Source organism: Hyperolius riggenbachi, chromosome 10 (genome assembly GCF_040937935.1).
Source record: "Hyperolius riggenbachi isolate aHypRig1 chromosome 10, aHypRig1.pri, whole genome shotgun sequence".
NCBI lineage: Eukaryota > Metazoa > Chordata > Amphibia > Anura > Hyperoliidae > Hyperolius > Hyperolius riggenbachi.
The window spans coordinates 236784601-236812049 of record NC_090655.1 but is presented as its reverse complement, the minus strand read 5'-3'; the positions used below and the strand labels follow the sequence as shown (position 1 = coordinate 236812049).

At 47.1% G+C, this 27449-nt stretch overlaps 1 protein-coding gene across 1 annotated transcript in view; it reads right to left on the bottom strand.

Moving 5' to 3' along the window:
* Positions 1-1711: 1711 nt before the first annotated feature.
* The window catches only part of LOC137534930 (zinc finger protein 585A-like), a 45167-nt gene continuing 19429 nt past the window's right edge, over positions 1712-27449 (bottom strand). Inside the window, exons 10-14 of the mRNA XM_068256651.1 lie at positions 6122-6204; positions 5878-6025; positions 5342-5439; positions 5067-5211; positions 1712-3852 (exon numbers count right to left, since the gene is read on the bottom strand). Coding sequence (XP_068112752.1) covers positions 2504-3852; positions 5067-5211; positions 5342-5439; positions 5878-6025; positions 6122-6204 — 1823 coding nt within the window. The 3' untranslated portion in view covers positions 1712-2503. The remainder of the gene's footprint in view (positions 3853-5066; positions 5212-5341; positions 5440-5877; positions 6026-6121; positions 6205-27449) is intronic.

Sequence of the window (27449 nt, the reverse complement as noted above, 5' to 3'; positions counted from 1 at the left end):
CCCTACTCCATAGAGCCAGATTAATCCATGCCATGCACTGATGAGGATCAAACAATCCGAAACAGTCTGTATGCATGTTGGATTATTATGGCTCTGTACAATTTAACAAGCTGACACATCATTGCATTCCAGCGGTTCTGGAGGTGTGTTTAGCTTCTAAGGGTACAATGGTTAATTTGCATATATTCAGCAGTGGTGCTCTGGGAGACATCTCGAGCTCACTCCAACCTGAATTATCGCAAATTCTTTCTGTTTTAGGAAAGCAAATTTTTGTTTTTCTTAACATCTTAGTAAGGGGGCTTTTAGGACCATTGTAGTCCCTTACACACTCCAATGAGTTCTGGGTCACCATGAGCTTGCTGGTTAGTCTGTACCTCTCGGTTTACAAGCCCTACTCCATAGAGCCAGATTAATCCATGCCATGCACTGATGAGGATCAAACAATCCGAAACAGTCTGTATGCATGTTGGATTATTATGGCTCTGTACAATTTAACAAGCTGACACATCATTGCATTCCAGCGGTTCTGGAGGTGTGTTTAGCTTCTAAGGGTACAATGGTTAATTTGCATATATTCAGCAGTGGTGCTCTGGGAGACATCTCGAGCTCACTCCAACCTGAATTATCGCAAATTCTTTCTGTTTTAGGAAAGCAAATTTTTGTTTTTCTTAACATCTTAGTAAGGGGGCTTTTAGGACCATTGTAGTCCCTTACACACTCCAATGAGTTCTGGGTCACCATGAGCTTGCTGGTTAGTCTGTACCTCTCGGTTTACAAGCCCTACTCCATAGAGCCAGATTAATCCATGCCATGCACTGATGAGGATCAAACAATCCGAAACAGTCTGTATGCATGTTGGATTATTATGGCTCTGTACAATTTAACAAGCTGACACATCATTGCATTCCAGCGGTTCTGGAGGTGTGTTTAGCTTCTAAGGGTACAATGGTTAATTTGCATATATTCAGCAGTGGTGCTCTGGGAGACATCTCGAGCTCACTCCAACCTGAATTATCGCAAATTCTTTCTGTTTTAGGAAAGCAAATTTTTGTTTTTCTTAACATCTTAGTAAGGGGGCTTTTAGGACCATTGTAGTCCCTTACACACTCCAATGAGTTCTGGGTCACCATGAGCTTGCTGGTTAGTCTATACTGTATTAGGTCTCCTCTTCCTCAGGCATCTGTATGCTCTATGCTGCCCTCCTGAGGCTCCTGGTGACATGGCATGCATCGGGAGCCAAAGGATGATGTCAGCATAGAGCGTGCAGATGCCCGGAGGAAGAGGAGATGCAAAGCAGTATGGATTAGGATATATATATATATATATATATATATATATATATATATATATATATATAAGCACTTACTCTGCACAGGAGAGGGAGGGAGGAGAAGTGCCCCCCTCCTCCCACTCCTGTTGTTGCAGGGTCTATTATAACGTCACTGAGCTGTCATTTGCAGCGATCTGTCATTTATCATTAATTTTTACCGACCTCCATCTAGGGTATGTACAAATCTTCTGAAAGTAAAAAGCAACTGAAATATGTAATAGAAGTGGAAAATATGGGTGAGGTAAGTCATAAGAGAAGCAGTGAGAAGCCAGGCCACAGAACACCAACACAAGGCTGAAATAAGCAATACACTTTGATGAATTAATAATGATATCTCCATATGCCGTATTTGTGAAATTAGAAATTTTATTTTAGTCCTTCATAGAAACATAATTAAACCCATTTGCATCCGCTTCTGTCTCAGTGAAATAAGGTCATTTTTTTAAACTGAAGTTCCAGAATCCCTTGCACAGCAGAGATCAGCCCTGAGAGAGTGTCAGCTTTGTGGTCCGTTGATGTACAGCTGTGTAAAAGACAGTCCACTATGTCTGTAAAGGTTTTCATTTATCCCATCATGGAATACAGCAGGTAAAGAAAATATAAGGTAATTTCCAGTGAACAGCTTTTAGTGTTCTACAAGACATTTCATCACCAGTACAGCCACTTCAATTCAAATGAGGTGAAGGAAATACACAGATCTTCTTCTGCCCTGTACATTCTACAGGGCAACCATTCTAACATGTATCAGGCACTGGGGGTAAGATGCGTGTAATAGATCTGAGAGCACAGATAGAGGCTCACCACCACAGAGATGTAGAGAGATCACAGGGAAATCAGGATGGTGCACACTCACCAGTTTTAAAAAGTAATATCACTTTCCAGGTTATACAGTGTGGCAGGGGGTGGCAGCCACAATGGTAATATGTGTTCAGCCACCATGGTGATAATGACATATGCTGCTGTCCCCTTGTCATTGCACAGGGGGGGGGGGGGGGGGAGGGGAGAGGAGCTCTAAATACATCAGACTCCCAGGTGGGAGTTTACAGAGCCAGAGAGCCCAACTAAACTGGGATGCATTACAGGTGGAGGTCTCAGGACTGGCTATTTTATATATGGTAATACTCAGCCTTATCTTACAAATAACAGCAATTAACAGATATGATGCACACATCTTCACTGGGAGTGTAGATTCCGATGGGCAATTAGGTTTCGGTTATTTTTAAAACATTTCCCACACTCTGTACATAAAAAAGGACGTTCATCAGTGTGAGAACTCTGATGCCTTATAAGGTCCTGTTTCCCAAAGAAGCCTTTCCCACACTCAGAGCATGTAAATGGGCGCTCGCCAGTGTGCGCTCTCTGGTGTCTAACAAACTCTCCTTTTGTAGTGAAACCTCGTCCACACTCTGAACAGGAGAAAGGCAGTTTCCCTGTGTGAATGCGCCGGTGGGAAATGAGAGAACTCTTCGCAGAGAAACATTTCCCACACTCTGAACAAAGAAAAGGCCGCTCACCCGTGTGAGTCCTCAAGTGCAAATTGAGATTCCTTACCTCAGGGAAGCATTTCCCACACTCTGAACATGTAACCGGCCGCTCGCCCGTATGGCTCCTTTGGTGTCTGAGAAGGTCAGACTTCTGACTGAAACCTTTCCCACACTGGGAGCAAGAAAAGGAATGATCACCAGTGTGAATTTGCTGGTGCGAGATGAGTCTCCCTTTCACAAAAAAACCTTTTCCGCACTCTGAACATGAAAAAGGGCGCTCCCCAGTGTGGGTTCTCTGGTGTAAAAGGAGAGACCCCTCCTCAGAGAAGCATTTCCCACACTCTGAACATGGAAAAGGCCGCTCACCAGTGTGGGATCTCTGGTGAGCAAGGAGGCTGGATTTCCAGGTGAAATTTTTACCACACTCAGAACACGAAAAAGGATGCTCGCCAGTGTGGATTCTCTGGTGAGCCAGAAGACGTGCCTTAAGAACAAAACATTTCCCACATTCGGGACAGGGAAATGGCTGCTCACCAGTGTGACTTCTCTGGTGTAGGAGTAATGATTCTTTCTTTACAAAACTTTTCTCACACTCTGAACAGGAATACCGGCGTTTGGAAGTGTGACTCTTCTGGTGTTTATGAAGATATCTTTCCACAGAAAAACATTTCCCACAATCTGAACATGAAAATGGAGGCCTTTGAAGGGGTTCTTTCTGGTGGTCAGCAAGAGAAGATGCTGTGGAAGGTTCGGAAGAAGGATATTTTTTATTATTTCTGGATGTGGCTTCATCTGATGTAGCAGGAGACCTCATCAGGTCAGGACCAGAACATTCCATGTGTCCTCCACATATATCTCTGGTCAGTGATTTATCACAAGACTCCTCACCACTAGAGGGTGCTGTTCTTCTATCTGCAATGTGATCTCTATGATGAGGCTTTTGTCCTGAAGAACATTGTGTGACACCCTCATCTTCTGCAGCATTGTCTGATTGTAATACAGGATGTTCCTTCATGGTGTTCCCAACATAAAGCCCATCTATTGGAGAGAATTATTATTAAAAGCAAAATTATTTCTCACAATTCTCAGATGAAAGTCAATGGATGAATTGAGATGGACCTTCCATATGGTGTACAGTATCTCCTCCTCATTTGTTGGTACTATGATGTTATGCTGAGGAATGGAGATGGACCTTTCATATGGTGTACAGTATCTCCTCCTCATTTGTCGGTGCTATGATGTTATACTGAGGAATGGAGATTGACCTTTCATATGGTGTACAGTATCTCCTCCTCATTTGTTGGTGCTATGATGTTATACTGAGGAATGGAGATGGACCTTTCATATGGTGTACAGTATCTCCTTCTCATGTGTTGGTATTATGTTATACTGAGGAATGGAGATGGGCCTTTCATATGGTGTACAGTGTCTCCTCCTCATTTGTAGGTGCTATGATGTTATACAGAGGAATGGAGATGGGCCTTTCATATGGTGTACAGCATCTTATGATATTCATTCTACAACAGGCTGAATATTGGTTTAAATGGTATTTGAAGTGACATGTGACAAAAATCTGTATGTACAGTCCCGAGCCTATACAGAACTAGGCTGTGTCCCTGTATTCTCACTGTAAGGGTTAAATTGAACCCGACGGGGATTAAAAAAAATGTATGCATACATGGAGCTTCCTCCGGCCCACTTCAGGCTATCTGCTTTTTCGCTGACCTCCTGGGGCCTCCGCTAGATGACCCGGTAATACCTCCAGTCAGGGCTAGTTGGTGCATGCGCAGCCCGTCTGCGCTCTCACCCCCACTGCTCTCCCTCTGCTGGGAGCGATCTGCACCTGCATAGCAGTACTGTCCAGGCACAGGACACACCCAGCGATGGGAGCATGCGTACATGGCTGGGAGGCCCATGCGCAGTATGCCCCAACTTGAGGAATTACCGGGGCGGCTAGAGGAGGATCCAGGCGGCCCAGGAGGACGGCGAGGGAGCGAACAGCCTGAAGGTTTCCTTTAACAATCCAGGAACGTAAATGACACTTTCTCTTCCATTGGACCTAAGTCAAACTAAAACTATCACCGATAACGAATTACAGACCATACAGCTTTTGCGTGGCAGAGAAACACCCTGTGTGGAGGGAATAGATAAAAAAAAAGGTAATATATTTCACTTTTAAGCACAAAATAAGTTTGCTTTAAATGGTCAAGGCTGATTTTTTGCAGGTAGCAATTCAGTGTTTCACAGCCTACCTTTCCCAATCTCTACAAAGGATTCTTCTTCTTTGATTGCCCCCTTTCCTTCATCTACCACCATAGACTCCTGATTACCCCTCCTAAATGCATCTCCTTCTTCTTTAACTTCAGTCTTCAAGTATGTCAGCTTATTGTCTTGGGCCTAATAAATGACAATGATAAAAATGCTGCATTTAAAATGTGAGCAAGTTATAAACCACTACTGCAGAGAAGAATATATCCACATACAAATGGGAGCCACATTAAAACTGTAGACCCTCAATTCTACCTACCTGATAATGGTGTGTGATGGTGGGATCTTCCTGTGGACAATCCTGGAAATAAAGAGGACCTGTACCTCTCTCTGCTGGGATTCTGTTACTGTATCCATCTGTAGGAAACACAAACTGCCTGAACACATTGTACAACACAGTAACCAAGCAGCTCGGGGTGACCCAAACCACTAGGAATGTATAGGGGGATAAAAGAGACTGAAAAGCCCTTCTACTAAAAAGCAATGCTTGGTGTAATTTGCCTTCTTAAAACAGGCTGCCTGCATGTGGGGTTGATGTGGCTGTGTAAAATGTAAAGCTATAGGCTTGTTATAAACCAGCGGTTCTGGATGCTGGTCTGGCTTACAGGGGCGAAGAGATCATTTGCATATTCAGTAGTGGTGCATTGTGGGTAACCACAAATGTTCACTTATAGCTGAATTATTGGAAGTTTGCTTCTGAATACATTGTGTCTATGTGTATCAGATGATGGGGAATCTAGGTGGATCCTCTGTGTACTACTTTCTCCATTACAAGAAATGAAGGTCTCCTCTTACCCGGTGATGTGAGGGGCGGCTGATTCTCCATCATGGGGTCCTTGAAGAGCTCCTTGTGTGCTCCTAAATGTTGCCTCTCCTTTGTCACATCTTCATCATCTTTTATTTTTTCTTTAATACTAATATTACAATCTGTCAAGCTGCAATCCTGAAAACATGAGGGACAAATCATACATTTAACAAAACAACCAATATATATATAGATCATAACATAACCAGCATTGGTTGTCCACGCAGCCTCTACCTGATGATGTGGTGGATTCGTCTGATCTTCCATCACAATGTTCTCCTCCTGATCCTTCTGTCCTTCCAGATAATCCCCTCCTCCTGGAATATGGGGAATACGGTGGTGAGACAGAATGCAAGAAGGAGCTTCATCCAAAACAGACATTTGATAGGTTTCTCTGTTTCCAATCACCATGCACTGTGGAGGAAGATTTTAGTTCTGTGGTCTAAACTGCACTATTACTGATGTGTGTGTGTGGAGTGGGGAGGTTCAGTTAAAAGGACCACTGAAATAAGAGGAATATGGAGGCTGACATATTTATTTTCTTTTAAACAATACCAGTTGACTGGCAGTCTTGTTGATCTGTCATGCATCAGTAGTGTCTGAATTACACACCTGAAACAGGCATGCGGCAAACCCAGTCAATCTTAAAGAGAATCTGTAACAAAAAAAATCCCCTGGAAGGTACTTACATTGGGAGGGGGAAGCCTCTGGATCCTAAAGAGGCTTCCCCCTTTCTCCTCAGTGGGATCCAGCGGTGGGACCTCCTGAGGATCTCCTTGGCGGTCGATTGTCAGGCTGCGCACATGCACAGTAGCCGCTCTCAACTCAGGCTCCGGCGGAAATATCCGATCCCAACTGGGTGTGCAGGTGTGAGCGATGTGCGCCTGCGCAGTACAGCGGACCCGACCGGGCTCAGCTATTCCCACCAGAGCTTGAGCGGAGAGACCCTACTGTGTATTGTGTGTTTCTGGGGAAGCCAGATGGCTGAACAGGATGGGGGAAGCCCCTTTAGGATCCAGAGGCTTCCCCCTCCTGAGGTAAGTAACCCTCAGGGGCACCTTTTTTTATTACAAGATAACTTTAAAGCAGAACTGAAGATTGCAAAAAAAAAAAAAAAAGTTCTACTTACCTGGGGCTTCTGCCAGCCCCCTGCAGCTGTCACTAAGTGATCCTCCAGCCTCCTGCAGCTGTCCTGTGCCCGCGCATACCTGGAACGTTCCTCCGGTCCCCCGCCATGGCTTACTTTCTGTTCTGCCGGTCCCCATCCACTGCGGCTGTGCAGCCCTGGCTGCCCAGATCCTAGTTCGCGCTACTGTCGCCAGGAGAGATTTTCTAGTACTGCACAGGATGCTCCCAGCCATGGGAACATGAACCAGGATGCGCGCGGTGGATGAAGCCACCACAAATTCTGACTCTTGTTAACCTCCTTAGCGGTAACCCTGTGCTGGACACGGGGTAAGCCGCCGGAGGGTGCCGCTCAGGCCCTGCTGGGCCGATTCTCATAATTTTTTTTTGCTGGACGCAGCTAGCACTTTGCTAGCTGCGCCAGCACTCTGATCGCCGCCGGCCCCTGCCCGATCGCCGCTATCTGATGCGGCGCTTGCCCCACCCCCCCAGACCCCGTGCGCTGCCTGGCCAATCAGTGCCAAGCAGCGCCGAGGGGTTCTTCGGGACTCCCAATGACGTCCCGACGTCGGTGACGTCATCCCGCCCCGTCGCCATAGCGGCGGGGGAAGCCCTCCAGGAAAACCCGTTCTTTGAACGGGATTTCCTGATCGCCTATCGCCGGAGGCGATCGGCGGGGCTGGGGGGATGCCGCTGAGCAGCGGCTATCATGTAGCGAGCCCTGGGCTCGCTACATGATTTAAAAAAAATAAAAAATAAAAAAAACTGGTGCGCTGCCCCCTGGCGGAATTTTTCATACCGCCAGGGGGGTTAAACCAGAACATTTTGATCTACCACCCATCTTTCTATCTTCCGAAACAACCACCATGCTATTCCCCCCCCCCCCCCCTTCCCCCAAGTCCTTGTCTGTGTCCAGTAGGCAGGGCCTCGACAAGGTTCTCCAGCAATAGAGGCAAAGATTCCAAAGTGCCTGCCCCAGAATAGCTAGCAGACATGCCCCCAGTTTTAGCCCCTCCCCAGCACAATAGCCTGATGTGCTCTCATACAGTATTAAGCAGCTCCCCCTATCCAGTATAGTAGCCAGATATGCTCCTCAATACGCCCCCCCCCCCCCCCCCCACACACACACACACACACACACACACACCCAGCATATTAAAGTGAATCTAAACTGGGTGGGAGGGGGAGACTTTAACTTACCTGGAGCTTCTTCCAGCCCTCTGCAGCTGCCCTGTACCCACGCTGTCACTATAGTGTTCCTCTAGTCCTCTGTAGCGACCCTCTTCCAGCTGACTTCCACTGCACATGCATGTCCTCAATCCTGTTTCTGTTGCCGTGAACGTTCTGTGTATGCGCAGTAGAGATTTTTTCCGTACTCCGCATGCACTGAGCGCTCCCATCCACGGGAGCGTGATCAGGAGATGCGCAGATCAGGGCTGTGCATCCAAGTGACAGAGGGTCGCTGCGGGGGACCGAAGGATCAGTCATTGATGGCGCAGGCACAGGGAGCAGCTGCAGGGGGCTGGTAGAAGTTAAATTTTTCTTTTTTCCACTTAACTAATACCCCCCTCCCCTAGGGTGGGGACCCTGAGAGAAGCCTGCACGCGGCGTCCCTGCAAACATGCTTCGCAGCGTGGAACCGATGTCTCTCTCAATAAGAGAAGAGTAAGGTCCCCTAAAATAAGCTGAATAATGTGTAATGCATACGTTTACTTCCATTATTTGTATTGTGAGATGCATTCGTTCTTAATGCACCTGTTCTACTGCAATGAGCACAATTGTGCCTTTGTGAAGCTTATTAGCCCTATGCAGTGAGTATTTATCAGGAATTTTGAGTGTGGAGTCGCACTTGCTTGGCTTCCATCAATTCCAGATGGTCAGGTGTGCAGATCTAATAGTCCCGGACACCATGGGACTCAAACTGTGGCAAATGAAGAGAAAGATCCGCACCACCTTCAGAAAAGCTTAGTCTGTTTTATTGGAAAAAAACATACAAATTTAAAAAGAACTTTAAGGCAGGACAGTCCACTGTTTCGGGCTCCTGCCCATCTTCATGCTGCCTAGTTCTGAAGTAACATACAAAAACACCAACATATATACAGAGAAACAACCAATCACTGAGTATATACTAATTAGAGGACCTGATGGGAAACAGCCTATTTACATATCTAGTCACACCTCCAACTCCCCCATTGGTGGATCTGAGCAAGATCCAAACATTCAAAAAATAACTGTCAATAATGGCTGAATAAAAAAATATCAAAATCAGGCATGCCTCTAAGATGTATTGGCAAGATATGTAAATAGGCTGTTTCCCATCAGGTCCTCTAATTAGTATATACTCAGTGATTGGTTGTTTCTCTGTATATATGTTGGTGTTTTTGTATGTTACTTCAGAACTAGGCAGCATGAAGATGGGCAGGAGCCCGAAACAGTGGACTGTCCTGCCTTAAAGTTCTTTTTAAATTTGTATGTTTTTTTCCAATAAAACAGACTAAGCTTTTCTGAAGGTGGTGCGGATCTTTCTCTTCATTTGCCACAGTGAGTATTTATCAGGTGCATCTTGGTTAAATGCGCAACCATTTAATTGATTCTCTTGTTGCATAACTAATCCCCCCCTTACTGTGCCCAGCGGGGAGGATTACAGGCAGCACACACTCATCCAGGTGCTCGAGGTCCCATCTGCCCTTTCTGGGGCGTTGCTGCTCTGTACTTCCCTGCCTCTCACATTAGCCACTAGAGCCCCAGCTGAGAAGCAGGAAGTGCCTCTACTTTAGGGGACCCAGCAGGAAACCTGGTAGGGAACAGTGCTCCACTCGCAGTAACCTCTTCCAGCACAAAGCATTGTGATTGGCAGAATAGTGCAGACATAGTTTACTACAACATATTGGAAGCCTAGCACCCTTCAGAGGGTGCTGTCCAACTAATCACGTCGTTAGCTGAATGTCTTTACGAGGTTTCCTGCTGGGTCCCCTGAAGTAGACTAGCGATACAATCTCCTATGATTTTCCTCTATAAACAGATGGTGAAGAGGAGACCACGTGTTAAATATCACATATAACATAATAACAGTAATAGTCAGCCTGTTACGGTATTACCTGCTCTGCCAGTCCCAGCAATGTCTCCTGTCTACTTCCTGCCAGCCACTGAATTGCGTTCCATTTAGTATAAGTGAAATCGCCATCTTGTGGAACATATGCTAACTGCGGCCTGCTCCTTTGTATCTCGCTAATTTGGTAAACTACTTCTTGTCCCGTCATCAGGTTGCGTTAGGTATTGGTCGCAGAGCACGACTCGGTCTGGTCATTGGCTTGTTGTACAAGAAGAGGAATATACCCCTAAACTGTCCCTCTTTTGCACAGTCCCTGTTTTGCATCTAAATCTATATGCCCCCCTTTGCTTCTCAGTTGTTTCTTTTATGGATAAGTCGATATATGCATACTTACAAGAATACATCCGAGCAAAAAGAAAAAAAAAAAAGATCTACTTACCTTGTGCTTCCTCCAGCCCCTGACAGCCTATCTGTCCCTCACTGCAGCTCCGGTGTCCCCGGGAGTACATTTGAAATGGGCGCCGGTAGACTTGGGCGCAGGATACAACAGTATACGGCTGATCCTGCTTCTGCACAAGTCCGGGCCAATTTAATTACTAGTCTATTCCCCCTCCAGGCCGCCATGGATGGTAGGGAATGAAATAATTCGGCTTCCAGCAATTGCAACCTCGGCTCCGTCTTCTGACGCCGCCGACGTTACTCACTGAGCGCTGCAATAGGAGTGATTCCTATTGTAGTCTATGGAGGCGCCGGCTGCGCCCAAATCTAGCAGCACTGAAAAGCACTGCTCCGGTCCCCGGATACCCTCCGCTGCAGATGCTGACCTCGCCAGGTCGGCATCTACTTATGCGCCTGCGCAGAACACTCTTGGGTACGGGAGCGCAATGGTGAGTAGAGTTGGGCCGAACGGTTCGCCGGCGAACGTAGGTGGTTCGCGTGCGGGTACCGCACGCGAACCTTTTGCGGAAGAAGTTCGGTTCGCCCCATAATGCACTGAGGGTCAACTTTGACCCTCTACATCCCAGTCAGCAGGCCCAGTGTAGCCAATTAGGCTACACTAGCCCCTGGAGCCCCACCCCCCCTTATATAAGGCAGGCAGCGGCGGCCATTACGGCCACTCGTGTGCCTGCATTAGTGAGAGTAGGGCGAGCTGCTGCAGTCTCTCATATAGGGAAAGATTAGTTAGGCTTAACTTCTTCCTGGCTGCATACCTGTTCTGTTCAGTGAGCCCTCAGCCCACTGCATACCTGTACTGTGATCCTGCCACTGCATACCTGTTCAGTGATCCTGCCACTGCATACCTGTTCTGTTCAGTGAGCCCTCAGCCCACTGCATACCTGTACTGTGATCCTGCCACTCCATACCTGTTCAGTGATCCTGCCACTGCATACCTGTTCTGTTCAGTGAGCCCTCAGCCCACTGCATACCTGTACTGTGATCCTGCCACTCCATACCTGTTCAGTGATCCTGCCACTGCATACCTGTTCAGTGATCCTGCCACTGCATACCTGTTCTGTGAACCCGCCACTGTATACCTGTTCTGTTCAGTGGACCCGCCACTATATACCTGTTCTGTGAACCCGCCACTGTATACCTGTTCTGTTCAGTGGACCCGCCACTGTATACCTGTTCTGTTCAGTGGACCCGCCACTGTATACCTGTTCTGTTCAGTGGACCCGCCACTGTATACCTGTTCAGTGAACCCGCCACTGCATACCTGTTGTGTTCAGTGAACCTGCCACTGCATACCTGTTCTGTGAACCCGCCACTGTATACCTGTTCTGTTCAGTGGACCCGCCACTGTATACCTGTTCAGTGAACCCGCCACTGTATACCTGTTCTGTTCAGTGGACCCGCCACTGTATACCTGTTTAGTGAACACGCCACTGCATACCTATTGTGTTCAGTGATCCTGCCACTGCATACCTGTTCTGTGAACCCGCCACTGTATACCTGTTCTGTTCAGTGGACCCGCCACTGTATACCTGTTCTGTTCAGTGGACCCGCCACTGTATACCTGTTCTGTTCAGTGGACCCGCCACTGTATACCTGTTCAGTGAACCCGCCACTGTATACCTGTTCTGTTCAGTGGACCCGCCACTGTATACCTGTTCTGTGAACCCGCCACTGTATACCTGTTCTGTTCAGTGGACCCGCCACTGTATACCTGTTCTGTTCAGTGGACCCGCCACTGTATACCTGTTCTGTTCAGTGGACCCGCCACTGTATACCTGTTCAGTGAACCCGCCACTGCATACCTGTTGTGTTCAGTGAACCTGCCACTGCATACCTGTTCTGTGAACCCGCCACTGTATACCTGTTCTGTTCAGTGGACCCGCCACTGTATACCTGTTCAGTGAACCCGCCACTGTATACCTGTTCTGTTCAGTGGACCCGCCACTGTATACCTGTTCTGTTCAGTGGACCCGCCACTGCATACCTATTGTGTTCAGTGATCCTGCCACTGCATACCTGTTCTGTGAACCCGCCACTGTATACCTGTTCTGTTCAGTGGACTCGCCACTGTATACCTGTTTAGTGAACACGCCACTGCATACCTATTGTGTTCAGTGATCCTGCCACTGCATACCTGTTCTGTGAACCCGCCACTGTATACCTGTTCTGTTCAGTGGACCCGCCACTGTATACCTGTTCTGTTCAGTGGACCCGCCACTGTATACCTGTTCTGTTCAGTGGACCCGCCACTGTATGCCTGTTCTGTTCAGTGGACCCGCCACTGTATACCTGTTCAGTGAACCCGCCACTGCATACCTGTTGTGTTCAGTGAACCTGCCACTGCATACCTGTTCTGTGAACCCGCCACTGTATACCTGTTCTGTTCAGTGGACCCGCCACTGTATACCTGTTCAGTGAACCCGCCACTGTATACCTGTTCTGTTCAGTGGACCCGCCACTGTATACCTGTTTAGTGAACCCGCCACTGCATACCTGTTGTGTTCAGTGAACCTGCCACTGCATACCTGTTCTGTGAACCCGCCACTGTATACCTGTTCTGTTCAGTGGACCCGCCACTGTATACCTGTTCAGTGAACCCGCCACTGTATACCTGTTCTGTTCAGTGGACCCGCCACTGTATACCTGTTCAGTGAACCCGCCACTGCATACCTGTTGTGTTCAGTGAACCTGCCACTGTATACCTGTACTGTTCAGTGAACCCACCGCATCAGTGCGCATACCTGTGCAGTTAAGTGAACCCACCTACCTACGTGAGTGCACGCAGTGTGATATACCACTCCGTGCATACCCGATATGGACAAAACAGGTAGAGGAAGAGGTAGTGGCAGAGGCAGAGGAAGGCCACCCGGCAGGTCTGCGCGAGGTCGTGTAAATGCAATTTCGTGTGGACCTGGCCCACAGTACAGTGCTCGGAAGAAGGCACGTCCCATCACCTCCCAAGATTGTCAGGACGTGGTTGAGTATTTAGCGACACAGAACACCTCATCTTGCTCAGCCACCAGCGCTACTACTAGCACCACTTCCGCTGCATTTGACACTTCGCAAGAATTATTTAGTGTTGAAATCACTGATGCACAGCCATTGTTGTTACAGCCAGATGAATTTTCACCAGCTAATATGTCTGAGTTACGCGGCAACACTATGGATGTAACGTGTCAGGAGGATGAAGGACCTACTGATGGTGCAAGTTTGGATTTGTCTGAGGCAAGCGAAGCTGGGCAGGATGACTACGATGATGACGGTAATAGGGATCCTCTGTATGTTCCCAATAGAGGAGATGAAGAGGGGGACAGTTCAGAGGGGGAGTCAGAGAGTAGTAGGAGGAGAGAAGTTGCTGAAAGAAGCTGGGGCAGCTCTTCGTCAGAAACAGCTGGTGGCAGAGTCCGGCACCATGTATCGCCACCTATGTACAGCCAGCCAACTTGCCCTTCAGCATCAGCTGCTGAGGTCCCCATAGTGCCCACATCCCAGGGTGGCTCAGCGGTGTGGAAATTTTTTAATGTGTGTGCCTCAGATCGGACCAAAGCCATCTGTTCGCTCTGCCAACAAAAATTGAGCCGTGGAAAGGCCAACACTCACGTAGGGACAAGTGCCTTACGAAGGCACCTGGAGAAAAGGCACAAACAGCAATGGGATGGCCACCTGAGCAAAAGCAGCAGCAGCACACAAAAGAAAAGTCACCCTCCTTCTCCTCTTCCTCCTTCAGGTGCATCATCTGCTTCTGCCGCTTTCTCCCTTGCACCTTCACAGGCACCCTCCTCCACTCCGCCTCTGCCCTTGAGCGGTTCCTGCTCCTCTGCCCACAGCAGCAGTCAGGTGTCCGTGAAGGAAATGTTTGAGCGGAAGAAGCCACTTTTGGCCAGTCACCCCCTTGCACGGCGTCTGACAGCTGGCGTGGCGGAACTGTTAGCTCGCCAGCTGTTACCATACCGGCTGGTGGACTCTGAGGCCTTCCGTAAATTTGTGGCCATCGGAACACCGCAGTGGAAGATGCCAGGCCGCACTTATTTTTCGAGAAAGGCCATACCCCAACTGCACCGTGAAGTTGAGAGGCAAGTGGTGTCATCTCTTGCGAAGAGCGTTGGGTCAAGGGTACACCTGACCACGGATGGCTGGTCTGCCAAGCACGGGCAGGGCCGCTACATTACCTACACAGCCCATTGGGTGAACCTGGTGGTGAACGATGGCAAGCAGAAAGCGGCGGACCAAATTGTGACACCTCCACGGCTTGCAGGCAGGCCTCCTGCCACCTCCTCTCCTCCTGCTACATGCTCTTCGCTGTCCTCCTCCTCCTCCTTGGCTGAGTGGCAGTTCTCCTCTCCAGCTACACAGCCCCAGCTCCGCAGGGCCTATGCTGCATGCCAGGTACGACGGTGTCACGCCATCTTAGACATGGCTTGTCTCAAAGCGGAGAGTCACACTGGAGCAGCTCTCCTGGCTGCTCTTAAGAAACAGGTGGATGAGTGGCTGACCCCGCACCACCTGGAGATAGGCAACGTGGTGTGCGACAACGGCAGCAATCTGCTTGCCGCTTTGCATATGGGGAAGCTGACACACATACCCTGCATGGCACATGTCATGAATCTAGTGGTTCAAAGATTTGTGGCAAAGTACCCTGGCTTAGCGGATGTCCTGAAGCAGGCCAGGAAGTTCTGTGGGCATTTGAGGCGCTCTTACACAGCCATGGCACGATTTGCAGAAATTCAGCGTAAAAACAACATGCCGGTGAGACGCCTCATTTGCGATAGCCCCACTCGCTGGAACTCGACCCTGCTCATGTTCTCCCGCCTGCTAGAACAGAAGAAAGCCGTCACCCAGTACCTCTACAACTGGAGTAGAACGAAACAGTCTGGGAAGATGGGGATGTTCTGGCCCGACAACTGGACACTGATGAAAAATGCATGCAGGCTCATGCGGCCGTTTAAAGGGGGTGACCAACCTGGTGAGCCGCAGTGAGGGCACCATCAGCGACTTAATTCCCTACGCGTACTTCTTGGAGCGTGCTGTGCGTAGAGTGGCGGATGAAGCTGCGAATGAGCGTGACCAGGAACCGTTATGGCAGGAACAGGCATGGGACCAATTTTCATCAGACCCAGCTGTTTCCTCAACACCTGCGGCAGCACAGACGGGGGAGGAGGAGGAAGAAGAGAGGTCGTGTGCAGAAGACGAGTCAGACTCAGAGGATGATGAGCAAGGTGTTTCTTTGGGGGAGGAGGAGGAGGAGGAGGAGGGGACAGCGGCAGGAGAACAACCGCAGCAGGCGTCGCAGGGGGCTTGTGCTGCTCAACCTTCCCGTGGTATTGTTCGCGGCTGGGGGGAGGAGTTTGACTTACGTGACGTCACTGAGGAAGAGCAAGAGGAGATGGAGGGTACTGGATCCGACTTTGTGCAGATGTCGTCTTTTATGCTGTCCTGCCTGTTGAGGGACCCCCGTATAAAAAACCTCAAGGGGAATGAGCTGTACTGGATGGCCACACTACTAGACCCTCGGTACAGGCACAAAGTGGCGGACCTGTTACCAACTCACCTGAAGGTGGAAAGGATGCAGCACATGCAGAACCAGCTGTCAACTATGCTTTACAATGCCTTTAAGGGTGATGTGACAGCACAACGCCAGCAAGGTACCACTGCCACTAATCCTCCTCCCGTGTCCACGCAGTCAAAGACAGGACGCTCCAGCGATCTCATGGTGATGTCGGACATGCGGACGTTCTTTAGTCCAACGCCTCGTCGTAGCCCTTCCGGATCCACCCTCCACCAACGCCTCGACCGGCAGGTAGCCGACTACCTGGCCTTAAGTGTGGATGTAGACACTGCTGTGAACAGCAATGAGGAACCCTTGAACTACTGGGTGCGCAGGCTTGACCTGTGGCCAGAGCTGTCCCAATTTGCCATCCAACTTCTCTCCTGCCCTGCCGCAAGCGTCCTCTCAGAAAGGACCTTCAGCGCAGCTGGAGGCATTGTCACAGAGAAGAGAAGTCGCCTAAGTCACAAAAGTGTTAAGTACCTCACCTTTATCAAAATGAATGAGGCATGGATCCCGGAGGGCTGCTGCCCGCCCCAAGACTAAGTCAGTCCCCGCACACACAGCATCTCTGCCTGCACGCCGTGTGACTGGCTGCCTGGCCTGCCCCAAAAAGACTAAGTCGCTCCCAGTCCCTCCACACAGCATGTCTGCCTGCAGGCCGCTTCACTACCTTCTCCGCCACCACCAACAGGGTCCGGGACTCCAGGCGGATTGCTGAATTTTTTAGGCCGCTGCTAGCAGCGGCCGCTGTAATAATTTTTATGGTGCGTGTACATGACTGCCTAATTTTTCTGGCTGCACTGAGGGCAGCTGCAACAACAAAAGAAAAGGCATGTACATACGCCCATTCCCCTTCGTGATCATTACCTTGCCGTGGTGAAGGGGCTTGCGTATCACAATGAAGCAATGACCGGCGCCTAGATGAGTGTCTCGGGGGGCACACAAAAGATAATAAGGTCGTTGCTTCATTGTGGTCAGACCAAATTTGATCAGCTGGACAGTCACTGTTCTGTCATTCAGCTACATCAGCCAGGCCGACCATATGGGCTGTAAAGCCACCAAAACCTGCACTCTCGCCATGGTGCGCACCAGTCCAGCACGGCCGTCACTACACAAACAGCTGTTTGCGGTGCGTTACACGGTGAGTTTGGTGTGTCAGTGTGAAGCAGTACCTTAATTACACTACCTGATTGATGTATACACATGCAAGATGTTTTAAAGCACTTTAGGCCTGTCATTTAGCATTCAATGTGATTTCTGCCCTTAAAACGCTGCTTTGCGTCAAATCCAGATTTTTCCCGGGGACTTTTGGCGTGTATCCCACTCCGCCATGCCCCCCTCCAGGTGTTAGACCCCTTGAAACATCTTTTCCATCACTTTTGTGGCCAGCATAATTATTTTTTTTTTTTCAAAGTTCGCATCCCCATTGAAGTCTATTGCGGTTCGCGAACTAACGCGAACCGAACGTTCCGCGAAAGTTCGCGAACCTAAAATCGGAGGTTCGGCCCAACTCTAATGGTGAGCGGCGGCCGCACACAGGCGCGGTAAATGCCGAGTAGATGCCTGGAGAGGTCGGCATCTGCAATCGAGGAGATCCAGGGACCCCGGAACTGGGGTGAGGGACATATCGGCTGCCAGGGGCTGGAGGAAGCCCAAAGTAAGTAGATTTTTTTTTATTTTTGCTCGGATGTATTCTTGAAAGCACAAATGTAACGAGAATGATATGGAGGCTGCCATATTTATTTCCTGTTAAACTATACCAGTTTTCTGGCAGTTCTGCTGATCTATTTGGCGGCAGTAGTGTCTGAATCACACCAGAAACAAGCATGCAGCTAATCTTGTCAGATCTGACAATAATGTCAGAAACACCTGATCTGCTGCTTGCTTGTTCAGGGTCTATGGCTAAAAGTATCAGAGGCAGAGGATCAGCAGAATAGCCAGGCACCTGGTATTGCTTCAAAGGAAATAAATATGGCAGCCTCCATATCCCTCTTGTAACAGTTGTCCTTTAACTTATACTTTACATAAAACTTCTAAATGATTCCATTGCTTATTGCAAAGCGGTTTTTTTTTCTTGTGTTCTGTTGAGATGAAATGCAAATAATTTTTGGTGGCATGTAAATTTGAAGCAATTGTATGCAGCCAGGACCACATCTAGACAAAATGGGGTCCTGGGCAACAACATTAACATGGGGCTCCCTTGAGGACAGAGGATGAGAAGTGTTTCTAGATCGTTATTCTTATTTTTAGCAGCACCTGAGGAAGTGGCTTTGGCCACGAAACGCGTGGTGCTGAGTGCTTGTGCTAATAAATTATCTTAGCCATACAGCCTGTGCAGTCTTTAGAGATATTTTACTTACTCTCCTTCTTTTACCATGATTACTACCACTTAATGGTATATTTAGCACTCATATTGCATGAAGTCTTTTTTGGGGCACCTTGGATTTTGCCTGGTGTCACCACCTTATACATTATATGGGCTCCCATCTCTTTTCTGCCTTTCTCCTTCGAGGCGTCTTCATCTACGCCAGGTTTTCTCAACCAGGGTTCCTTGAGTACTCTGCAGGGGTACCTTGGCATTTTACCCCATAGTGGGTGAAATATGAGAGAGCACACTATAATAGGGCATACGGTAAAATGAAGCACAAAATAAGGGGTCAAAATAATATGATCATATTAATAAAATGCACTACAATAAGGAAACAGTATGAGTGGCAGTGTAATAGGGGGTAGTGAAATAAACAGCCACACCTACTTTTAAAGAGACTCTGTAACGAAAAAAGTTCCCCTGGGGAGTACTCACTATGGTAAGGGGAAGCCTCTGGGTCCTATCGAGGCTTCCCCCGTCCCCCTGAGGTCTCGCTGCAGCCCACGGAACGCACAGCCAACAATTTGTCAGGCTGTGCAATATTTACCTTTTCTGGCTCCAGCTGGGGCACTGTTGCAGCTCTCCGCTCGGAAATAGCCGATCTCTGTCGGGTCCGCTCTACTGCGCAGGTGCAGGAGACTTGTTCCTGTGCAGTAGAGTGGACCGACAGAGATCAGCTATTTCCACCTATCTCTGAGTGGAGAACCGATACTGCACCTGCGCTGGAAGGGTAAATATTTACATCCCCGCCATTCGGGGAGCTTTATCGCTGCCTCCCTGGGACACAGGAGGACGGGGGAAGCCTTGATAGGATCCGGAGGCTTCCCCAACCCAAGATGACTACCCCCAGGGGGACTTTTTTTAGTTACAGATTTTATTTAAAGTCCATTCCTCCTGCAAAATAAATGCAGGGGTTCCTTGAGATCAAAAAAATATTTTCACGGGTTCCTCCAGGTTAAAATGGTTGAGAAAGGCTGATCTACACAGTATCCTCAGATTTGGTTAAACATATGTAGGGGAAAGCAGTGGTCAGGGTTACATTAAGCATCGGTCGGAAGAGGGATTTTAAGTTAGGTTTTGGCTAAAGAATCTTAAAGTACACATGAACTGAGAGGGAGATGGTCGCTGCCATACAGGGAGTGCAGAATTATTAGGTAAGTGGTATTTTTGAGGAATAATTTTATTATTGAACAACAACCATGTTCTCAATGGACCCAAAAAAACTCAATATCAAAGCTGAATATTTTTGAAAGTAGTTTTTAGTTTTAGCTATTTTAGGGGGATAGCTGTGTGTGCAGGTGACTATTATTGTGCATAATTATTAGGCAACTTAACAAAAAACAAATATATACCCATTTTAATTTATTTTTACCAGTGAAACCAATATAACATCTCAACATTCACAAATATACATTTCTGACATTTAAAAACAAAACAAAAACAAATCAGTGACCAATATAGCCACCTTTCTTTGCAAGGACACTCAAAAGCCGGCCATCCATGGATTCTGTCAGTGTTTTGATCTGTTCACCATCAACATTGTGTGCAGCAGCAACCATAGCCTCCCAGACACTGTTCAGAGAGGTGTACTGTTTTCCCTCCTTGTAAATCTCACATTTTATGATGGACCACAGGTTCTCAATAGGGTTCAGATCAGGTGAACAAGGAGGCCATGCCATTAGTTTTTCTTCTTTTATACCCTTTCTTGCCAGCCACGCTGTGGAGTACTTGGACGCGTGTAATTGAGCATTGTCCTGCATGAAAATCATGTTTTTCTTGAAGGATGCAGACTTCTTCCTGTACCACTGCTTGAAGAAGGTGTCTTCCAGAAACTGGCAGTAGGACTGGGAGTTGAGCTTGACTCCATCCTCAACCTGAAAAGGCCCCACAAGCTCATCTTTGATGATACCAGCCCAAACCAGTACTCCACCTCCACCTTGCTGGCATCTGAGCCGGACTGGAGCTCTCTGCCCTTTACCAATCCAGCCACGGGTCCATCCATCTGGCCCATCGAGACTCACTCTTGAGATATTTCTTGGCCCAGTCTTGACGTTTCAGCTTGTGTGTCTTGTTCAGTGGTGGTCGTCTTTCAGCCTTCCTTACCTTGGCCATGTCTCTGAGTATTGCACACCTTGTGCTTTTTGGACACTCCGGTGATGTTTCAGCTCTGAAATATGGCCAAACTGGTGGCAAGTGGCATCTTGGCAGCTGCATGCTTGACTTTTCTCAGTTCATGGGCAGTTATTTTGCACCTTGGTTTTTCCACACTCTTGCGACCCTGTTGACTATTTTGAATGAAACGCTTGATTGTTCGATGATCACGCATCAGAAGCTTTGCAATTTTAAGAGTGCTGCATCCCTTTTCAAGATATATCACTATTTTTGACTTTTCTGAGCCTGTCAAGTCCTTCTTTTGACCCATTTTGCCGAAGGAAAGGAAGTTGCCTAATAATTATGCACACCTGATATAGGGTGTTGATGTCATTAGACCACACCCCTTCTCATTACAGAGATGCACATCACCTAATATGCTTAATTGGTAGTAGGCTTTCAAGCCTATACAGCTTGGAGTAAGACAACATGCATAAAGAGGATGATGTGGTAGGGGTGCTATGACTATTTATAGCTGTGTCTGGCTTTACATATCAATCACTCTAATGACAGCGCTCCTCTTCAGCTTCTCTAATTCATCACCTGCAGATTTCAAATGAGACTCAACATAGTGCATTTCTGTTACAACTGGTACTTGATAAACATGCAGCCCCAGTGATTAGTGATACAAGGTGTTCCACTCAGTGCAGATACACAACTCCTTTACAATAGCAGCTCAGCAGATAACAGCCACCTCAGATCCAGGTGGGTCTAGCGTTTGATTGAACCAAGCAGCCACGATCAGATTCGTGGTATATAAAGCATTCAAGCCTATCAGGCTACATAGCCCAGCAGTCACTATCCCTGAGTGTGGTCCGGGCATCCCGTTTCCACCACGGCGTTTCTGCTCAATGTTCCTCCGATCGGAGGAACAGCCAGGTTCATGTTCATTTTCTGAGTGGTTTAAAGGGTACCTGTGACTTTAAAAAGAAAGTTAAATACTCACCTTAGTAGAGGGAAGTCTCTGGCTGATCTTCAGGCTAGATTCTGGACTTCTTTAGGCCAAATTCTCATGCCAGTGTAATAGCGCAGCTGAACTTTGAGGTGTTATTGCACTGGCACAAAAATGTGGTCTGAAGATGGGTGGGTTAAGCTCACGAAACATGTTGCCATGGTCAAATAATAAACATCCTTTTTATTATATTTAGTTTCATCCTCGGAGGTAAGTCACCTCCTTATTATCTATTTTATTGTTTCCATGTCAACCTGGGCACTTGTGTTCCCCCATTACATAGACTGAGGAAACAATGTCCTCTTGTCCCAGAAGCAGCTTAGGATGGACCTTGTGTTTTTATAAAATCCAGAGAACCAAACAGGATAAATTATGACAAAATCAACCAGCATTTTCCCCTTTTTGCATTCACAACTATTGCCTTCTCTGCCTGCATAACTACTCAGCAGATTTCCCCTTCTCTGCCAGCGCAGCCACCCAGCAATGTCCCCCTTTCTCTGCAACAAAAGTCACCCACCTTGTATTTCCTTCTTTCACCTTCTTTCTTTTATCCTCTTTTCTGCAAGCTCAACCAACAGAATGTACTACTTTCTCTACCAACTCAGCCACCTAGCATCAACTTCCTTCTCTGCCTGCACAGACACCCAGGACATCTCTATTTCTGTGCCAGCTCTGCCACCCAGCTGGTATCCTCTTCTCTGCCTGCTGCACTGCTACCTGGCATTTATCTCCCTCTCTGCCTGCACAGCTGCTTAGCATGTATATACTTTCTTTACTAGCACACACCCACAACTTCTCCCCTTCTCTGCCTAACCGCCACCCAGCACATATCCCCTTCTATGCCATTTTACCCTCCCAGCACGTACCCTGCTCTCTCTTTGCACAGCCACCTATCAATTAACCCCTTCTCTGCCTGCACAGCTACAGAACACTTTTTATCCCTTTCTTACCTACACTGCCACCTAGCACATATACTTTTTGCCTGCACAGACATACAGCACGTATCCCCTTCTCTGTCACCCAGCACTCATCCTCTTCTCTGCCTGTACAACCTCCCAGCACTTATCCCCTTCTCTCCCTGCACTGTAACCCCGCAGTCATCGCCTGTTCTCCCTGCACAGCCACCCAGCACATATAACCTTCGCTGCCTAAATAGCCACCCATCACATAGCCCCTTCTCTGCCTGCACATTCACCCAGCACCTATCCCCTTCTCTCCCTGCACAGCCACCCAGCACTCATGCATAGCTCCCAACTGTCCCTCTTTGGGAGCCCTGTCCCTCTTTCCTCCTCATTGGTCCAGCTTTCAGGACTTTGTCCTTCTTTCTATGTAAATATATATTATATATCTGTAATAAAAAATGTGTTTGACTGACACTAAACTTTATTCCCATCCTTTAAATTGATATATTACTAATTTTAAAATGTTAATATGAAGGAAAATGAACCAGGATAGAAAGGACCAGTGTGGTTTGAACTGTAAAACAACATTTTTCTTATGAAATCTTTATGGTATGCGTGACTAGGGGCGTGATCAGGGGTGTGGCAGGGGCACAGCTTAAGTGTCCCTCTTTCTCATCTCAAAAAGTTGGGAGGTATGCTCATGCTCTTCTCTGCCTGCACAACCTCAAAGCACTTATCCCCTCACTGCCTGTACAGCCATCCAGTAATTATCCCCTCCTCTGCCTGCACAACCTCCCAGCACTTATTCCCTTCTCTGCTTGCACAGCCAGTCAGCCACACAACCCATATCACCTCTTTCACTGCACAGCAACCAGCACTTCTTACCTTCTCCCACATAAATACCAGATACACATAGTCCATCTATGATTCTCTTCCATGAGTATATGTAAAATGTAATTTTAATTACCTCCTCTTCTCCCAGCAATGTCTCCTCTCTCCTTCCTCACACTTCTCCTCTAACCCCAAACTTCCCCTCTGTGCCAAACACCACTTCCTCCATGAGGCTCCATGCATTCCTTTGTATGCGTTCCAACACTTCCTATAAATGTCTGCTGTGCGTTCCATCAAGTACAAAGAGACATCACCACCGTGTGGACAATATGAGAACTTCAGTGGAGTTCCATACTAACTACAAAAAATGCTATAAACACACTGTATATCAATACTGCACAAGAAATGTTTTAGCTGTTTCTTAATTTCCAAAACTTGACTGTAATTTGCATCACTTTTTTTAGTCTGGGTTTTATATTTTCTGGAGTTTCCAAACCACTTAACTCTTAAAATGGTTTCTTTATTGAGAGGAATAATTAGCTTTATTATTATTATTATTTAGGATTTATATAGTGCCGACATCTTCCGCAGCGCTGTACAAAGTATATATAGTCTTGTCACTAACTGTCCCTCAAAGGAACTCACAATCTAGTCCCTACCGTAGTCAAAGTCATATGTCTATGTATGTATTGTGTAGTGTATGTATTGTAGTCTAGGGCCAATTTTAGGGGGAAGCCAATTAATTTATCTGTATGTTTTTGGGCTCTGGGAGGAAACCCACGCTGTCGCAGGAAGAACATACAAACTCCTTGCAGATGGTGACCTGGCTGGGGTTTGAACCGGGGACCCAGCGCTGCAAGGCGAGAGCGCAGCACATCCCTAAGTATTACGCGATCACTATCATCGCCGGCTGATCATAGTGATCACTGTGACAGCTGCGGTGGTAGGGGGGAAAGAAGAGGATCCACTCACCTCCCTGATGTTCCCACCATGATCGGCACTCCCCTTCACTCCGGCCGGCATCCCCGCTCGCTCTGACGTCAGTGCCAGGTCCTGGCTTGATGACGTCATCAAGCCGCGACCCGGAACTGAGAGTCATTACGAGTGGAGGTGCAGGCGGGAGAGGATGAGTCTACTACGGCTCATTGCTGGAGCCTGAGAGGTGAGTAAATGCTGCTGCATACAGGGGGGAAATCTGGCCACTCGGGGTCACCCAGCCCAGCAAGCCCTAAGAGGAATCCAGCTGCCTGGCAAACATGCCTAGTCCTTAAGGGGGGTGGTTAGGCAGCCGGTCCACAAAGGGTTAAGCAATTGCAGTTTAGAAACAGCTTTTAAAAATAAATAAAACCCTGAGAATCACCCATGAGGAGATGGGCTAGTCCAAACCAGTGAGGTCTATCAGACTTTCACTACCTAATGTAAGTGACGTGACATATGGAAAAAAATAAGTAATTTATAATAGATCTTAGGCCTGGGGTACACTTTTTGCACTTTCGCATTGCTTCTGATTGGCAATTTGTCAATTTATGTACCTGTAAATAAAGTTATACTCACGGGTATCCTGATATCCGGCTTCCGTCCGTAGCCTCGCCCTCTAGCTGAAGACGCCATGGGTGCTCCTCTAAGACCAATCAGAATACTTTCCACTGAGAGAAAACGCCCTCAAATGCTGCATGTCCTGTGATTGTGATTTTCGTAATCACAATCGCACTAGTGGGTTCAAACTCATTAGAATACATTAGCAGAGCGTTTTTTTGGAATTGCTGGCAATTGTAGGCCCTCCAGAAACCCAGCCAAAGTCGTTCTAGTGTGCCCCAGCCCTTATTCTGGAATAAACGTAAGTAAATCCTATGTGTATGTAGCCAAAATGTTACCATTTTTCACAATAGTGGTCCTTTAAAGAGGAACTGTAGTGAAAAAAACGTAATGAATAAAATTGCTTTTTTATACAATATTCATTTATAAATGAGTCAGTATTTGCCTGTTGTAAAATCTTTTCTCACTGATTCACATTCTGACATGTATCACAGGTGGTAACATCTTTTCTGCTGTCAAGCGCTTCACTGAGGAATGGTTATGTGCTGTGTGTTCTAAACAAAATAGAAAAACACCTGCTCTCCCAGAGTGCACTGGGAGAAGAGGGGCACATAGCTAATCAGCTAGAATGTGACATCCCTGGGAGGGGCGTGTCTACGTACAAATATACAGCAATAATTTCTGATGATGAAACCAGGAAGATTACCGTAAAAGTTAGTATCCTGAATCTTTAACTGGATTCTAGGTTATGTTACTACAGGGCCTCTCTTTATTGACTGGTAATATATATATATATTAATAACTCACTCTATTTGTTCAATACATTTTACTGTTTAAAAAAAACAATAAGTAATATAAATACGTATTGTAGTAGCCAGAGGGATCTTGCTATCTCTATCAAGAAACAAATTCAAAAATGGATTTCAGTTGCAAAAGAACCCAAGCTATGGCTATATCATGTAACAGTCAATATAAGTGTTTTCTCTGGTGCGTGGTGAGATCCAATTGGCGCTCTGAAAAGGAAATACACAGCTCAGACAATGACTTGTATTGAAATGCATTATCTTTTTATTGGTGTCTAACAATAAAAATCTTAACCTCTTATCCTATTACTTACCTCCACTCACTACATGTTGTATCACAATTGGGGCACCTTCCCCTATCTTGCATTGTCTCCTCCCCCATCCTAGGGGTTACTTCTGCGACTACATCCTTCAGTCCTTTGTTTTTCTGGAGCACGACCCATGCTGACCCAACCGATTCATCATCACCGCGTGGGGCTGGTCTTTCTCAGCGTGCCTGAAACTGTGGTTGCCTATAGCAACCCACATTTGTGAGTAGTTGTTATTTCTTTACATTTCCCAGAAATACTACACTATCGGCGCTCCTAGTGCTTTTTATATCTCCTCTTCTTACTGGTACCTGGCTTTCCAAACCTGAAATTCATCTACCGGACATCTTAGGATATGATTAGTTTGATCAGCTGATAGATTTACAAAACTCGGATTTGCTGTGATCACATCCTGCTTTAGCACATGATCATGACTGGCAAATCAGAGACTTACATATCTATCACCTAACCAAACTGATCACATGCTTCTCCATGAGTTCTCCTAGTCATGACCATCACCATTTACCTTTTTCATGTGTTGCTGCCCTTTTTCAGCCTCCTCTTTGACATGTTGCAACTCGTTTCATGTCCAGGTGCCACCTTGAGCTTCAGCTATACACATACTGCATTATCGGCTGATTTGGCCACCTCAGCTGGGTACAATCCAGTGAGTGAAAAATCTTTGGCCAGCAATATTGTTGTCCCCTAGAGTGCCTTTATTTGTTATGGCAGCCATTGGTATCATCATCATACTGTATGTATGGCCACCATAACAGAGCATTCATTTCCATTTTTTATTGTTATATCTTCTTGTATCTGGACACAAATAAAAAATAAAAAAAAGATTGTTCATATAGATCATTCCATGTATGACCACCATAATAGTTTGCTCAGACTGATTGTTCATTAAGATCATTCGGTATATGGCGCCATATTAGATATTTCAGATGGCTTGTACAGCAGGAGACATTGGCAGCATTTCCAGAGCCTGCACCAGTATTAACTACCTGCATAGATGTGCTAAGCTCGAAAAAAAAACAAAACAAAAAAAAAACATACCGTATATACTGGCGTATAAGATGACTTTTTAACCCTGAAAAATCAACTGAAAAGTCGGGGGTCGTCTTATACGCCGAGTGCCAGAATGTCAGGTCTGGTCAGGGTGCCGTGTGTCAGGCAGAACTGTAATTACCTTATGCTGCAGTCATCCGGTAATAAGATAGATAGATTGCGTTCTCCGTTTAAAAAATAACTTGTTATAACAGCTTCTTGCGAGCAGCCGCTCGCACGGGTAGCAATGCAGCTTCCGGCATCACCTGACTTGTGACGTGTGCGCTCCACAATACAACCCGGCAATCTCTTCCGGCGTGAGCCTCATCATTGGAGCGCACACGTCACCAGTCAAGGGACGCAGGAAGCTGCACTGCTACCCGTGCGAGTGGCTGCTCGCAAGAAGCTGTTACAACAAGTTATTTTTTAAACTGAGAACGCGATCTATCTTTCTTATTACCGGATGACTGCAGCATAAGG